General features: G+C 35.5%; 1 protein-coding gene across 6 annotated transcripts in view; it reads left to right on the top strand.

Annotated features, from left to right (window-relative positions):
- The window catches only part of LOC106165709 (S phase cyclin A-associated protein in the endoplasmic reticulum), a 33,955-nt gene that overhangs the window by 985 nt on the left and 15,734 nt on the right, over positions 1–17,236 (top strand). Inside the window, exons 2-26 of one of the 6 annotated variants that reach the window (XM_086999538.1) lie at positions 436–547; positions 735–997; positions 1,289–1,383; positions 1,671–2,047; positions 2,354–3,027; positions 3,417–3,599; positions 3,844–3,916; positions 4,240–4,354; positions 4,743–4,854; positions 5,049–5,189; positions 5,853–5,954; positions 6,373–6,426; positions 6,779–7,003; positions 7,283–7,441; positions 7,887–7,988; positions 8,214–8,344; positions 8,602–8,667; positions 8,851–8,977; positions 9,339–9,451; positions 9,683–9,806; positions 11,714–11,949; positions 12,343–12,489; positions 13,034–13,271; positions 13,687–13,836; positions 16,054–16,245. In XM_086999538.1, the coding sequence (XP_086855664.1) occupies positions 436–547; positions 735–997; positions 1,289–1,383; positions 1,671–2,047; positions 2,354–3,027; positions 3,417–3,599; positions 3,844–3,916; positions 4,240–4,354; positions 4,743–4,854; positions 5,049–5,189; positions 5,853–5,954; positions 6,373–6,426; positions 6,779–7,003; positions 7,283–7,441; positions 7,887–7,988; positions 8,214–8,344; positions 8,602–8,667; positions 8,851–8,977; positions 9,339–9,451; positions 9,683–9,806; positions 11,714–11,949; positions 12,343–12,489; positions 13,034–13,271; positions 13,687–13,836; positions 16,054–16,245 (4,311 nt within the window). Of the gene's footprint in view, positions 1–435; positions 548–734; positions 998–1,288; positions 1,384–1,670; positions 2,048–2,353; positions 3,028–3,416; positions 3,600–3,843; positions 3,917–4,236; positions 4,355–4,742; positions 4,855–5,048; positions 5,190–5,852; positions 5,955–6,372; positions 6,427–6,778; positions 7,004–7,282; positions 7,442–7,886; positions 7,989–8,213; positions 8,345–8,601; positions 8,668–8,850; positions 8,978–9,338; positions 9,452–9,682; positions 9,807–11,713; positions 11,950–12,342; positions 12,494–13,033; positions 13,272–13,686; positions 13,837–16,053; positions 16,246–17,236 lie in introns of those variants that run through there. The other 5 variants (XM_086999537.1, XM_086999540.1, XM_086999539.1 and 2 more) reach the window with 5 other exon arrangements.

Here is a 17,236-nt window from a genome sequence, read left to right as displayed (position 1 = left end):
ACTTTCTTAAATGCTCCTCTGAGGGTGTGTATTATTGGTTCAATAGATATTGCCATATGCTCTTCTCCACACATTTATACTGCATTTCAAGTGAAAATTTGACATCCTGGAACATGCTGCACCAAAAAGACTACGCTGATGAATTCATTTTGGGTTCCACTTAAGGCTAAAATTTTTTAATATAATGACTTGATAATTTAAGCCAGAATGAAAATTTTGAAACAACAATGATGACTTTGTCTGAAAACAATTAAACATTCAGACATTTTTAGAGTACAATTAGAATATGTTTAACATTTACTAAAATCTTATTTACTACAATGAGCCTAGCACAAGAACTGAACTTTACTTTTAGCCTGTGATGGTAGTTGTATAAATTATATGTATTGTATATTTTGTTGCATGTTATAATTATCAGAACATTATTTCTGCCAGGGTCTTGTTCAGAGGACCTCCAGCTATGACACAGTACGTAAGATAGTGCAAGAAGAAGGACGGACAGCTAGAAATCTTATTGGGTGGACTGTTCCTGTGGAGGATGAGGGAGGTGAGAAACAGTACTTTGCATTTGAGATATGGTTGGGCTATCCACTGGCATCGTGTCCGATTTTTTTTTCTATTTTAATATTTGGAACATAATGCAGACTTACAACTTACATCATTTTGAATAGTTAGGGATTGTAACTTTCATTTTGTTTTACAATTAATGTTATTATTATAATTGCTGTTTTCAGCTGACAGTGGAAAACGCATTGCTTATAGACCTCGGCTTAGAGTGTCAAAGTCGCCATCATCTTCATCAAGGGAAAATACTCCACCTCCAAAAAAGGCCCATGAAAAATCAGGCACATCATCTGGCCGATCTACACCTAGTAGAGGCAGCAAAAAGAGTGATCTTCGTGCCAGGTACTGGGCTTTCCTGTTTGATAACCTGCAGAGGGCAGTGGATGAGATATATCAAACATGTGAAGCTGATGAGAGTGTGTTAGAGTGCAAGGTAAGAATTTTTTGTTTTTTGTATTGTGGTTCAAGAATTTTGACTGTTTATTGCATTTTTTTTTTTAATCCATACATTGAGCAAGCTTATTTTGGTAAAGAAAAGAAATATAAGATTCCCTAAAAAGATAACAAAATTGTATAGAAAAACTTATGACCTGAATCATTTCTTTTGTGTTTTGATCTTAAGGCTTACCCATATTAAATGTGACCCATATCTTCATATTGTATTTAATTAAGCACTGCTATGATAATTAAACAGGAACATTTAAACAGTACACTTTTATTTTAGGAGGTGATCATGATGCTTGAGCAGTGTACCAAAGACTTTAAGAATCTCATTGAAAGACTGGAAGTGATGGAAGCTTATGAAAATGCAGAAAAAAAGTGAGTGAAGTCTTTATTCTTCTCTTAATTTATACACCTTGGTTTTCTTGGTTAAATGATTTCCCTCTTGGATGCCAGCAAAAGTGAATTATTTTTCTCTAATTTTTTTTTTTTTTTTTTTTTTTTTGTAAAAAAAAAGAAAACAACAAATGCACCTAATCAAGTATCAAAATATGTTTAATTTTAAGATACAGAAATATTCTATTTTATGGGTACAGTCATGATTTGGTATTATACGTAGTTCTATGCATACATATTAAAAACCTTGTCTGTTGGTTCCATTTCAGACCAATCTCTATAGCCTGGGAGATCAGGAAGACCTCCCCTGGCAAATCTCTCCACACAGGAGACCGTGTGATCAGTCCTAGTCCAGTGATTTCCCGCAGCCTGAACTTCGCTGAGAGGGGCTCAGAGGCAGAGACAGAAGTACACCTTCCTCTTCCCCCAGGGAACAGCTGGGCTGATAAAGTGAGATCTTACTCCATGGATAGTGGTGAAACTAGACTGCAGAATTCGTCTGAGGGGGAAACGGTCAAACCTGAGAAAAATGACATTGGAGAAATTCCTGTAAATGAAACACATATTTCTAAAGATACTGAAGTAGCGAGTAGAAGTGAAACAGTTGAAAAAGTGGGTCCAGACAGGGTGTCCTCACCTCAAGAAGGTAAGGATAAGTTGTTTTGTATAACTGGTTCTGTTTCAAACAGAAAGACTGTTAAACCATTGTTTTACATATTTTGGATTTTCAAATTTAAGATGCACAGAATATCAAAATATGATTGAGATGTTTATAGGGGTTAATGCAGGTTACCCATTTTATTGTGAAGTAGAGCGTTTGAACAAATTAACCAAGTTATGGTAATTTCAAAAAATTACAGCATTAAAGATTGCTTCATGTAAAGGATATTTCAATACTTCGCTATTGGATATTTGATATGGATATTGGATATTTGATGCTTGGATATTTCAGATGATGGGGAAGGCTGGGAGACTGTCCACAGAAATAACCACCGGACACGTTCCAAGAATTCACCAGTCCAAACGGGTCCACATGGCAGGTTAAAGGGCAATAGGACCCCACAAAACCATAGAAACAATGCCCAGAAAAGGACAGCAGTCACACCTAAACAACAACAGGACCATTCTACACAAAAGGGACCCGCAAATGGAAGTCATAAAAGTCCATCTGGGCCTGGTATGGGGAAAAAGACCCCTTCCTATAGTGACATTGCTGCTAGGGGCAGTCCGAAAGGAAGCCAGACAGGACTGAATAAGACTAAAGCTAGCAGTCATGAGAATCTTGATACAAGTCACAAAGGCGCTAGGTCACCAGGAAAAGGTCCACAACAGTCAGCATTCAATCAACCAAAGAGACAGCAGCCTAGTGGTCAACAGAAATCTCCAGTAAAACCCAAAACATTTCAAACTGAAGTTCTCCAAAGTAATACCCAAAACCCAATCTGTGATAAGAAATCGGTGAAAGGTAATCCTGAAAGTGACCAAAATAAACAACAAGACAACAGTGCTTCACAGCAAGTTGCTAGTGATGATAGGAAGATATCTCCTACTAAGGAAGAAATAGAGGAGGACCCAGAGAGTGTGGCCAGTAGAGATGATGAAGATGATGTGGCTCTGTTAGAAGATGTAAGGATGCTGGATATTTCTGTAACATTCTGGTATTTCTGAACAAGTGAAATTATACATTAATAAGTTTTTACAATGTTTGCACCAGTTGTGTTATATATACCTGTATTTCACATAGCATCAATATCCATGATAATTTGAATTATTTTTTATGGCTCAAGTTTTGACTGTTTATTTTGCTTATACAATATATTTCACATATAACAGCCTTCATAAACTGGACACTGGCCTTTGAAATACAGAACCTGAAAGTCCTGATTCAGTCTTACAGATTTTGCATTTTAATGAACAAAAGTAGCCAGTCCCAATTAGTGTGTTATTTGCAAAGTCAACTATACTGTTAAATTTGTTAAATTGTAGATCATTGAGTGATTCTGGAAATTTTGTAGGCTTTGGTGACAGCCATGGAAGAAGAAGACTCGCTGGCAGACAGGCTGGAACAAGAACAGGATCAGGCCCTGCAGTCTGCCATCCAAGAAGAAGAAAACTACCTCAAGCAGATAGAGAGGGAGGAGAGCATGGAGATTGAAGTGGACACTGAGCCAGAGACTGAAACAGATACTGAACTTGGGGTAAGAAAGTTTGGTTTATTTGTGTGTGTGTGTGTGTGTGCATGCAAGTGAGTGAGATGTGCTTGAAATTGTCATATTTTATTTTATTTATTTATTTTTTTTTTTTGCAACTTTGGATTATAATAATGAAGGTTATTGAGTCCTACACACTAATTATTCATTTTTTTTGTGGACTTCTGTAGAGTATTTTGTTGGCGTGTCTAATTTACTGTAATGATCTACACATTTCATTGCCATATTTCAGAATACAATGAGCTCTTTGGAAGCTTCACAGAGCACTCTGGACTGGGACAGCATGGTCTTGAAGTTTGAACAAGGTATAAAGTCAATTACAAAAATCATCATCAATAAATTTACTGTAGCCAAGATCATAAATCTCATATTTCAAAAAGGACTGAAGTGTACAAGATGTAAAAGACTATTTGTCATGGGTGAAAGTTTTCAGCATATACCTGATTTCGGGATTTTCAGTCTTCATTTTGATCATTTTTTTTCATATGGTCTAAATGGGATGAGAAATTGCAAGCTAAGCTTTCACCTCTACACTACTTATAAACATGGATCTGGAAGCACCCTTTATATAATTCCTTTTCCTACTTTTTTAGCACAAATCTTATGCTTTTCTTTGTTTAATTAGCAGAGAGAGAAGGTGGCTCTGAAGCATCCTGGGGTGATCTTGTTGAAGAGGCAGAAACACGCACTCCTGGGAGAAGTGTTCATATGCACGAAAAACTTTCTTCACCCTCCAGAAAAAGGTAATTAACAGAATACATTTTTTTCCAAAGTAACCATGGATAGGTTTACACCTTGAGAAATTCTTTTGGTCTTAAACAATTTTTTTAAATATTATTGACCATAAGTAGGTGAGTTTGATAATACACTCTATACATGCATTGGACATAAGTATATTATATTTGAAAAGAAGACTGGTAACTTTTTTGGAAATATAAAATCATATGAAGTTCCCATTGTTACTTTGTACCTGTATGAAATGATATGATTTATATTTTATAGTGAAAAGATATCTTTTTGATAATCCTTACAAGTCATTACTATTTGCTTTATGGTGGTTGCAACATTGTTAACTTAAAAATGATTACACATGAATTATTTGCAAGTACTGAAATCATGTTTCTTCTTTAGATCTGCTGTGGAATCTAAAAAGAGACATGACGAAAAACAAGCCAAAGCTCAAGAACTTCGAGAGAAGCTGCTGCAAGAAAAAGCAGAAAGGTTAAAGGAATTATCAAATAAGGTTAGTCTCAGTTGACTTGGCTCTTCATTTTATCATTTGACAGATTTTTTAAAATGCTAAAATAATTCAAATGTGATGTTGACTTAAAAACTGGCAACATGTGCTCAGTTTCTTAAAACTGGTAGTCAGAGTTTTTTTTAACTATTTCACCTTGATAAAATAGAATTCATGAATATATAAATGATATGTTTTAGGTTGAAGAAGTGAGGGCCTGGAAAAATGAACTGCTGCTTCAGAAAAAAGAAACGATGAAAGACAAACTGCGTAGAGCAGAAGAAAAGAGGCAAAGACAGCTGAGGATGAAAGTGAGAAAAGCTCACGAGGAAGAAACCAAGGTACCTTTAAACTTTATATGACTATTGATGCATTTTGGAATGCAAGTGGGAATATTAATAAAAGAACAATACTGTCTTTTGTCACAGTTGGTCAGTTAACATACTAATAACTTATCAGTAGATGACAAAGTCAGGCAAAAATTTGACAGAGAATGAAATTCTGATATAATGATATAAAAGAATATAATTTGCAAAGATAAATTGCTGTCTATTAACATGGTAGGTATTTGTAATTATGTGTTGTTACAATTCGTGCGGTTATGATCCGTATTTTTGTTTATTTTTTCTGATCACTTTACTCCTCGTTACTTTCAATTTTGTTGTTTGTTGTGGAGTTTTCTTTTTAGTTTTAAGACTTGAAATGTTTTCTTGCTACTTAGATTGCCTTATTTTCCTTTTAAGTCTTGTTAATTTTCATTGAAGTAATAAAAAAAATTTTTTAATAAAAATTTTAAAAATTTGAAAATATTTTAGTTTTGAAGAATATTTTAAGGAAAAAAATAGAAGTGGAAATTTCTTTACAAGCAAAAATACCATGATGCGGTCTTGCATCAAACCCAATACATTTCAAAAACAAGTATAGTTATCAGAACTTAAAAGGACATTTATTTTTCTATCTTTCCCATCTTAGATTAATTAATTTTGCCTTTTCTTAATTTTTAGGCCAATGAAATTGCCTTCATCAATACTCTTGAAGCTCAAAACAAGCGTCATGACATACTAGCCAAACATCAAGAATCACAAGCAAGGCTACAAGACCTGCAGGCATGCCATTTCTATAAATTTTGCAGCAAAAGAAGTTACTTTTTATTTTGAAAAAGAAGAGGGGTTTATATTGAAAGTTGTTTTGGGTGATTCCTTGTATTTGACCCTTATTTTGTAGATGAACTTGTTATTATTTTCTCTGAATGAATGCCCAAACTTGTGTTTTATGTTGTTTCATTCTGGTGTTAAATTTTGTAGTTAATCTTTCCTTTTCATTTTCTCGTCAAGACAGACTATTTACCTAGTTTACTTTGTGTCTTTTTTTATTGCAGTTTTTTTTCTCATTCTTACTTTAAAATCCATCATTGTAATAGGCTCAAACCCTATTTCTTGAACTTTGGTGAAATCTTTTATGTGTCTCATGAGAAATGATTCAGCTATTACAATAGTTATTGATGTGTGTGTATTTGTTTTACAGGAAGAGCGACAGAGAAAACACGAGGAGAAATTGGCCAAAGAAGTTGCAGTGGAGGTATAGTTTGTTGAAATTAAAATATGGCTGAATTAACTTGTTGAATTTTTTGGGGGAAAATTTTATTTTAGGAACACTTAGATTGGCCAGGCACTATTTAAAAAGGCCAAATTTTCCATATTACACATAGGCATGTCAACTAAAAAACATCCAAAAATGCTGACATGGATTATGAATGCCATGTTGCCCAACCCAGTTTATTCAGGACCGAAGACCCAAAAAACAGATGATGTTGATATTTATCAAAAAAACTATATTTGCCTAAATTAATCATTTTTTTACATTTTAATGATAATGACATTGATAATTATTAAAATGACAAAAATGAAAAAATTCTCACTGTTGTTTTCAGGAAAGAAGAAAAGCCCTGGAAGCTGAAAGATTGGCCAAACTTCAGGACATGCAGGAAAGGAGAAAAAAGAAAGAGATTCAGATAGAACAGCAGCAGATGGAGAAGGAGAAAGAAAAGAAGGAGGTTGCTAAACAGAGAGAAAAGGATCGCGAGGAGAGGGTTGCAGCTCTACATGCGCAGCAGCAAGCGCACATTGACGAGCTGAGAACAAAGATTCAGTTGAAGGTGAGATTCATAATATAAGAAATAAAGAGAACCCTAACAAATAAACTGCTCTCAGGATAAGACTTCTAAAATTTTCAAAAGTCAAGTTTTTGTTTGCCTATTTTCCTTTTAAAAATTAATTCTAAAATGGTCTGTTTTCTCTTTTTTTAATGACAAGATGAGACTGCCAGCATTTTTCATTTGGTGCAAGTTAGTCTTAAGCCTTCTAGAATTTTCAAAACTAAGTCAAAATAAAAAATAAACCATTCTAAGATGGTCCATTTTCTGTTTTTATAACAGCAAGATGAGACTGCCAGACGTCACAATGTAATTCTGGACCAGATCCGAGAGAAGGCTTTTGAGATGAGTGTGATCAACCATTCCACAGAGGACCACAATGAAGCGCCAAGACTGGTGCCATATGACACAATGAAAGTCTGTCAAGTTTGTAATGTACTGGTATGTAGATGTTAAGTTTTCAAGGCATCAGCCAGTAAGGAATGATGATAATAATGATGATGAAAAGTTAATTTAAACTACACAATATGTTCACAACAGTGCTGTGCTCAGTATAAAGATTAAAACTTAGAATTATAAAACATGCCATCTAAAGTTAACAACGACACGTCCTTAAATTCTTAAATATGTGAAATGTGTGAAATTGTATATATAGACTAAGACGATGTGATTCACTAAAATATGACTTTAGAATTGAGGACATGATAAATATTTATCATTTGATGTATTAGAGCATTCATATTGTTAGTTTTCAAAGATATGCCATTAATACTGAGGAGTTGATTCACAGAAATGCATTTTGGTAGATGAAAAGTTATTACATTTTGAAGATGTGATTCAATACTCTCACTTCCACCAGTACTTCTATTTTGCTGTGTTGTTTCAGATTCCCTCAGAAGTTTACCTTCTAAGTCACTTACGAGGGAAGAAACACCAAGAGGCGATAAAAGAAAATAACCAGGGCAAAGTCATGGCTAAGACTGATATAGTATGTGTTTATTGTGTATAAATATGTATTACAACTATACTGTACTGATCAATAAAAATTCCGTTCACTAGAAGAAAAGGGCATTGTGACACTTTAAAATATTGAAATCCAGATGGGCTTAATGAGTGCTTTTTCTGGAAGTGAAATATAGCATTTTTGATTTTTCTTTTGAAAACTCTGGTTTGGTAACATATTTTATATTTCGCACCTTTTTTGTTTTATTAGGAACTATTCAATCTAAAGCATATACAAGATGCTCCACCAGAGGCCTCAGATCTGCCCATAATGTCAGACAAGGAAAGACAGAAAGCCATGAAGAAACGCTGCAAGAAACTTAGACAGAGGATGATGGCAAGGTAAGGGCCTTCAGAATGACATGTAAAAAATTTTTGACGTTGCCTTCAGAAATATGGATGTGTTTTATTTAAGGTCATTATAAAGGGTGTACAGTTTGAATGTAGGTTAAATTTTTACTGATTTTATATCACATACATGAAGGCTTTGTTTAAGATGTGATCATGTTATGTCGGATTCATGAAGTAGAATCTATTTATATTTCACACCAGTGGATGTTATAATGTTTATAGTGAATTTTTATTTTTATTTTATTTAGGGGTAGTGAATATGAAAATGCTCTCTCTGGCAAGCAAGCAACTGGGGAGTCTCCTCAGAAGGCCAAGTATGTTTGAAAAAAAAAAATTTCCTCGGTAAATTCAGGGAAAAAAGCATATTAACTGATATCTTACATAAAGTTAATTATATTTCTTGTTCTATATCGTGCGAAACATATATTTATATTTTAGTATTTTATATTCAGTTTGATTAAAAAAATTTATACTTGAAATCATTTATCTTTTCACAGATTACAGAAACTGGTAAAAGACATCAACAAATCTCTCCAGACACAGGGTAGTGGGCCATGGCCCCAGAGTAGAGTCTCTATGTTAGACAGAATACTAGGAGAACTCAGCAGAATACTGGAGAAAAAGGCATGTGTGTGTGCAACTGCAGCTAAAGGACAACAAATGTAAAAACTTATCATTCCATGACTATTGTGGTGATGAGATATTTTTCAGTGTATTAAACTGACACTTCGGAAGTTCTCATAACAAGTTTTCACAATTTTCTAGTCATGAGTATTGACATACTTTCCAGCTCGTGGTACATTTTCCTTCATTAACATGTTTCACAGCATTTCTTTAAAGGTGCATTTTGATAGATTTTTTAAAATTATTCACTTCTGAATTCCTTTATTAAGAAAGTGCCTTTCATTACCTTTGTCACTAAATTTGGCCAGACATTTGCAGTTTAGTTAAGAATACAACCCTGACCTCTGATCTTTGTTTCCAGACTGCAGCTGACCAGGTCTCATTCCGTATCTGTGGTGGGATGACAGCCCTCAGCAGGTTATTGCTGGTCATTGAACAAAGCACGGATTCTCTGCCCCCTGTAATACCTGCCAAGTATGTACACTAGTTATATTAACACTTGACCCCCAGTTTACAAAAGAACTTTAGTTTGAAATTGGTCTGAAGCATAAGACTATATAGTGATGATTTAGAAATGTTTGGGTAAATTTTGCACTGTATACATTTCAAACTTCTCACTCTTGGGTAAGGTGACTGTAGGAACTTGATTATCAGTATATGCACTAGAATTCATTAATAATCATTTGTTTTTGTTTTTTTTTTCAGATCTCTTGCACTGGCCTGCAACGTTTACAAGTATGCCTGCAAGGGGAATTATGAGAATTGCCATTACTTGTTGTTCAGCAACAAGATTGGTTCTTTGTTAGATCTGTTAAGTCACCAACTAAATGTGAGTATGGTAGATTCATATTTAGTATCTAGGTATGATTATTTTACTGTCCTCCTCCCATATTTCACAGAAAAATTGTCCCTTTGGTAGGTGTAGATGTTATACATACCTAGGGATGTTATATGACCGTGGCGATATGATGATCACTGAAGCCTGTCCATTTAGCCAAGCTTCAGTGAAGATCGAGGGCAACCTCGAGCCGCTACCCAAAAATGTCTCGCTTCACTTGACATTTCTGCGTAGCGTCTCTCGGAGAACTCGGATTTAACCTCGATGTAGTCTAGAATTTCACGACTACATCTTGGTTAAATCAGTCGAGGTCTCTTAAATGCTGAAAGCCAAAGACAGTGATCATGTGACCTTCTTGGCATCAAGAGAATAGTGACGTTGCTTACGTTATATACCTACCAGTAGACAAATTTAAAATCTCTCACAATCTTAGAAAATTAGCATAAACGTTTCACGTTTAACAATTATTATTTAGCATTTTATTACACTAAGTCATGTAATATGGGTATGGTTTGAAAACGGGAATTAGTTAACATTTAAGCCACACGTGTATACAAATTATTTGTAAATCTATAACTTTTTAACGAGGGTTGTGTTATTATTTACCTTTTGTTTTTAAGCTGTTCTTCTTCCTCTTTATCAGATATATCGGAAAAAATCAAATGTATTCCATTCCCCCTTTTAACTTGTAATTACATATAGCACATGAATGCTCTGAAAACCAGCACATGTATATTCCGAAACCGCCTCGTAGTAAAAAATGTCACCAAAACGTAGAATTATACTCCTGTGGACTTGAAATAAACATCCGTTTGATTTTGACTATATTCCGTAACCGCCTCGTCGTCAGAAATAACAATAGAAAACTATAATTATTACTCCCGTGAACTTGTGTGAAACATCCTCGATTTTGACTATATTCCGAAACTGCCTCGTTGTCAGAAATATCACCAAAAAGTAAATTTCTTTCTCCTTTACACTTGTGAATAATTAGTTTGACTATATTCCGGTCCGACGCTCCTTTTTTATCAGAAATGTCACTAAAAAGTAGAGGTTTTGCCTTGGACCTTTTTTCCGCAGCAGTCCCAGCTAGGTGTGGCTCAGCTGAGACGCGCATGGTCAGTGTCGACAGGTTGATTAAATACTTTTCAAGCAAATGAACGTCCACGACAAGTATATAACAAAAATTGACCAAATTGGTCAGATATTACGTAAGAATTTGGTGGGAGGTGACCAGCGCACGTGGACGAGTTTATTCTGTATAACATCTCTAGAGCGTGATATAGGGTCACTTTATTCGTTTTTAGGGGTGTTTTAGGATGAAATGACTGTATTTTTTCTCGGTATGTATGTCAAATAATACACTGTCACCCTCTCGCGATATATGCCATGAACACCTCTCGCTGACGCTCGAGGTGTTATGGCATATATCGCTCGGGTGACAGTGTATTATCTCACACATAATTCCACAGCTCTCTTCATTTGTCTTGCCAAGCTCAAGAACTAACTGCCCATGAAAACTTATCTGCTGTGGTGATAACATACTTCAGTATAATGACCTGACACTATAGAAAGTACTCATACTAAGTTTTCACAATTTTCTAGACATGAGTATCAGTTTTGATACTAAGAAATGTCAGTCTCATTTGCTTACTAAGAAGAATGATTGCAGTAGATAATTTCCCATATTCATTTTTCTTGTCCAACCAGCTCTTTATCCTCATCAGATAAAAAAATTAGTTCAATTCTTAGGTTTCTTTGTAGTTAAACTTTTACCATTTTACAACCAGCACAATCATTTGAACCCAGGCCATAATGTGAATACTTAATATTTTATCCAAAACTCTGAAATTCAATTCTTTTTTTCAAAACTTATATTCACTTGTTATCTTTTCCAGCTCACAATACCAGACAACCTAGATGTTCGCCCCCCTAGTGCCCTAGGTGGCAGCACTGCCCAAGCCACTCCACACCTGCCCCATGATGTAGTCTGTACTAGTCTGATGCAGCTGATAGCCACCATCTTGTCCTGTCTAGCCAAACAGAACCCCAGTTCTAACTCCAGTGAGGCCTCGGCAGAGAGGATGAGCAGCACGGGGGATGCCTTCATGAGCAGAGGGAACGATATCATAAGGTTTGTGCAGTACTCGGGATGGAATGACCTTGAGATGAATTTTGTTGTGGTGATAAAAATTGCAGTGTATTTTTGACTTATTTTGTTTGTATGTGAATGCTATGATTTTCTATGTTTTGGTTATCATTGTATAAAACAGAGCATTTAAGTAATGAATGATGAAGAAAATTAAGTGTTTTGCATAAAACACTTTCTACAATCTTTCAATATTTGCATTGATGATATTTAATAGTATGTCATTAGAACCGGAAAAGTGATGATGAAATACATGTGATCAAGGGACTTTGATGAAAAATAAAAACAATGTGTCTCATAAGGATAAAAACATGTTTTGTCTTTTCAGAAGCAATTTACTTTTTTTACCACACTTAAAATGTTTCATTTTATTTCCAGTTACATCATAGCGGTAGGCATAATGGACAAACTGACCATCTACTTCAGCAATGTACGAGGTCCAATAGATGATGCTCCACATGCAGCTGAATTTCTACAACACAGTATGGGACTACTCACTGCCATGATCAAACTTTCAGTCAAAAGGTAGGCTTTAAACTTTAAAAATTTATCCGTTTTCTGAAGAACAAGTAATCGTGTTGTTTTGGTGTGTTTTTACAGAAGGCATAAAGAATAATTCTTTACAAACTTCTACCTATTGAGCTTTGTCTCTTTTGAAATGATTTACTCTTTTCCATCATGATATGTTAAAAAACTGGTGTCACCAAAAAATTATTTTTGAGAATAATAAAAGACTAACCTTTTAATAAGAAAAAAGTCTCTAAGCCATGTTGTACAAGATCAGCAAGACCAGCATTTTAGTAAAAATTTAGTATTGTTTTTTTTTTCTTCTTCATTTGCTGAAGATTTTGATAAATTCAGAATCATAACCGTCAGTATATTGATAAATAAGTATTTCATTCAAAGAAATGAAATCTGCCTTCTCCCTGTGAGTTATGATGTTTTAACCCTTCAGTGAAAGGTTTTTATCGCATGATGGACTTGGTCAATATTTTCAAATGCAATTTACTTTTTATCACAAGAGACAATAAAATACCTTTTTCACCATGAATATATCTTATTTCAACAGAAACAGAAACATATTTGACAAGAAGAAGCCAGAGGACACCACCCAGCTGATAGCGACATTCAAGGTGACGGAGCTGGTGGGCGTCGTCTCGTTATTGTACGGCATGCTGTTACACAGTGGCACCCCTGACCATGGTAGTAGCCCACCTCCAGAGCTCAACCAACACACTCTCAGTGTCACAACTACAGCAATTAAGATGCTCAACTTTATTGCAACCCTGGACCTTAATATGTCACAGGTTTGAATTTTTTTTTTAATTTGTTTTTTATTTTTGATGAGATGTACTCGTTGACTTCAGTTGACGCCTGTCTTAAACAGACCCCTCTCCTTTTCTTATTTTAAAAGCCTGCAGATGTTTTCTGGGCAAAGAGAGAAAGCCACAGACAAATTTTGAGAAGTACAATAATTACCGGCATATTCTTGAAATTAACATTATGAGTTAAATCCGGGGCATTACTAATTTTTTTAGTTAATTGCCCAAGTGCAGTATCAAAAATCTCAATATGAGTCATTTGCTCATTCTGCATAATAGGTAATTGCCACCATATGCAGTTCTCTTTAATCAACCCTTCTCCCTGTATTTATTTAAGTAAACAAAAAAAGGTGTTAACTTGATTTCAGTTGTCTGATTTATTCCCCCACTATGTTTTCAGAGTGTTCTAGGTCAAGAAGGCATCTCTCTAGAATACCGCCATATTACCAGTCACCTGATCTCTTACTGCTCTCACCACAGTAACGAGGAGTTGCTCCACGAAGTAGTGCTGTGTGTTGGGTATTTCACCGTATTAAACCATGATAATCAGGTGAGGGAACTGCTGCTTGGGTGGACGTAATTCAGCGTGGCACATGAAGTCTCAGTCGTGTGAAAAGATTTCTCGTGCTTTTTCTGTATTTAAGTAGCAATCAAGGTGTGGTGTTAATGATTTCATTACAGATGGCTGTTTAAGGTGTTTACCAGTGGAAAACCTCATAAGAATGATTCATGAGAGTAATATACATAAAGGCAAGGAATATCATGCTATAAATATTTACTAGCATAACATCTAACTTTTTTTTTTTGTCTCTTCCATTTATAGAAAGAATGAACTGAAATAAGTGCCTCTAAAATCAGTGTCAGATACAGACTTTGCATGACCTCTTCCCCCCCCCCTGCAAGCTTTTTCCCCTTTCTTTTCATCCTTTGATGTTACAGTGCTGCCCCCTGGGCCCAGCAAGAAAAATGTGAAACTTACACTTTTGTTATTTGCCGCAACCAGTCCTTGAAGTGAAATCAATAAAGAGAAACAATAGCTCAGCGTCCAAATAGACACAAGCAAATATTAGAAGTTCTCTGATTTCCAGATCACTAACTTATTGATCTGTGGCCGTCTTGTTATTGGAGGTGAATGGGCTTTCATAAGTGGCCTATGACCAACATGAAAGCTTGGGAAAATCCTGGTGAACTTGCTCGAATGCTTTTAAGCACACCGCTTTGAAATTCAGGTTCCTTATTTCCATCCTCTTTGTTGCCGTCTCTGCAGGGCAGGGCAAGGCTGTGTTGAAAAGCAGATTAATGCAACACTTAGAGTTTCTGGGCGAACTTTTTTTTTTCTCAATTTTTCGTATGTGAGTTCTCAACAAGTGTGATTTCCTAGTGAGGGATGGGCAAGAATAGGAGCATTATAGTTTGTTGACAGTGTGACATGTTATGACTCTACAGCAGTTTTTTTTTTTTTTTTTATAAGCCTAGAGGATAAGTTAGTTCTAGGTTTAGGAGTTCCTCCAAAGAGAAAAATGAAAATTTATATTAATACTTGATTTAAGAACAAGTCCATTATTAATATACATGTGAATTAAGTAAAAAAAAAAAAAAAAGATTCCATGTTGATAAGTATAAGATTATGCAAAATATAAGATTATGCATTATCAAACTGTTCATCTTCTTTTATCTTAGGTGAATAAGCACTCTTAGTGCCAAATGGTTATTCTCATATTTTTTCTGAATGTTATGGATTAGGGAAATGAATGAAAATTATTTTAGGTGTAATGTGTGGAAAAAAGATAATTTGTTAATGCAAGTCTCCTGGTTTCAAGAGGCATCCATCATTGAATTTCCCTCAGCCTTGTCATGTTCACATATTCAATGTTATCTGCACATTGCCAGGAATTTCAAAAAGGCCTTTTCAAGCTTTGCCGCAGTTTTGTGTGGCAAACGGAGATAATGTGACTGATTGTAAAATCTATGAATGTATTGTTACCTGAGTCATCACATGGCACAGGTGTAATGGAACGATTTCATGTCATTTACCAAAGATGCTTTTAGGACTGATTGGCTCCGCCAGAAAATGCATCATTTAATGGGAGTGGATAATGAAATGATTTAGTGGAGATCATGCAAGGGTTGAGCTCAAGTTCCCAAAGATGTGTGATCAAACAGAAGCAGTCAACTGCAAAAACAGTCCTGCTAATTAAATTTAAAGAAAGGCAGTTTTACATTGGGACAGGGTTTAGAATTTCAAAAAGTGTTGTTTTTTTTTTTCTTCTTCTTCTTCTTCTTCTTCTGTGGAATAATTATTATTCGCTGACGCATTCGTTGTCTTTCTTTTTTTCTGTAATTCTGTGATTAGTTATGAGCTAGAGGAATAACCTGAGAATTCTCAGATGTGCAGAAATGACTTTTCCAGCTTGCATTCTGACATGCAACATTGTGCTGCGAGGTGTGATAGTTTGGAAAACAGAGGCGTGTTTTTGCCTTAGACGCTCTCTGTAAGTGCAGCGTGTTTTAGCACTAACCCCCAACTTTTGTTGCCCATGCAGCTTGCAGTTTGTATAAACCACTACATTCATGTACATTTAATCAGCAGTAATTGACTTAGAGATTTTAATGTAGGGAAATGGAATTCATGTGAAGTTTGTAAGCTCCAAGTGCTTTTAACTTGTCTTTTTTTCACGCAATCATGCTCGTTCCATTAAGACTTGGTGGCTATAAAACGGCACTTAGCATCCATTTGTGGTCTTATTTCGACTGCTGTGTCTTCCAGGGGATGATCCAGATTGGACGTCCACCCACCGTACTCCAGCAACTCTGTGCCCTGCCGTTCCAGTACTTCAGCGACCCACGCCTCACCAATGTCCTCTTCCCTACGCTAATTGTCTGCTGCTACCACAATGATCAAAACAGGAGCATCATAGAGCAGGAACTCAGCTCGGCTTTGCTGGCAAATTTCATCGAGGTAAGTTTTTTTCTTTTTGTAACTGCTCCGTTTGTTTGTTATGTACACAGAGAGAGAGAAACTGATTGTGTGATGGCAGTTTGATGTCAGGTAGAAGAGTTTTGCTACTTGTATGAGAGTTTGATGCAAAAAAAAAAAATACACAGTAGTCATTAAACATGAGATAGATATCATGATTTATATTTGCTGCTGTAAGAATTATTCCCAGTTGTTCAGCCTGCTGTAGCCAGAAGTTCCTTGCTGACAAAGCCAGCATTATCTTACAGCTTGTGATAGAATTAATATGAATATCAGTCTTGGCAAAAAACTGAAGATCAGCCCTGAACAGTTACTAGCTGGATAATGTTTTCCAAGCAGCCAGATTATGAAAAAGTCCATTAGTATTTTTTTCCACTGGTGGCAAACTCAATCTATGGATTAATGTCCATTAATTAATAATTCAAAGAAGAAAGATTAACGTCACTTAGCAGAAGCACTTGGATGGCAGGCCATTGGCTCTCTGGAGTCTGTTTTTATCCACTAATGATCTGTCATAGGTCCCCAGTGAGCATGCTACATATCTGCTGAAACCATTTAATTCTTCAGCCATGAGTCTTTTAAAAGCTGTGATGTCTCTTAAGAGCAGATTTTTTCCCCCTTTGTCAATTTTATTATCCAATTCGCTGCATCCCGTGAGATCGAGGAACTGCAGATCGCAGCATCTATCATGTCTGAAATTTAATTTCTGACATGGCTTTCCCACCAGATCTGATTAATTTTTTGTGCATTTTTGATGATTTTCCTGCAGTCATCAGTCATGGCATCAATAAACAAACACAATAATTGCTTCATGTAGTTGTCAGCATGGATCGTGTCACTGAGAAATCTCTGGAGAGAGACAATAAAACAAACTTTGCTGATATGCAGACTCTGAAAGCCCCAATTGAGACTCTTTTTCCATACTTCAAATAGCATTTAAAGTGTCTAATTTGCGACTGATCCCTTGACTTCA

Source organism: Lingula anatina, chromosome 1 (assembly GCF_051362555.1).
Source record: "Lingula anatina isolate TDL-2025a chromosome 1, LinAna3.0, whole genome shotgun sequence".
Classification (NCBI taxonomy): domain Eukaryota; kingdom Metazoa; phylum Brachiopoda; class Lingulata; order Lingulida; family Lingulidae; genus Lingula; species Lingula anatina.
This window is presented reverse-complemented; position numbering and strand designations above follow the sequence as displayed.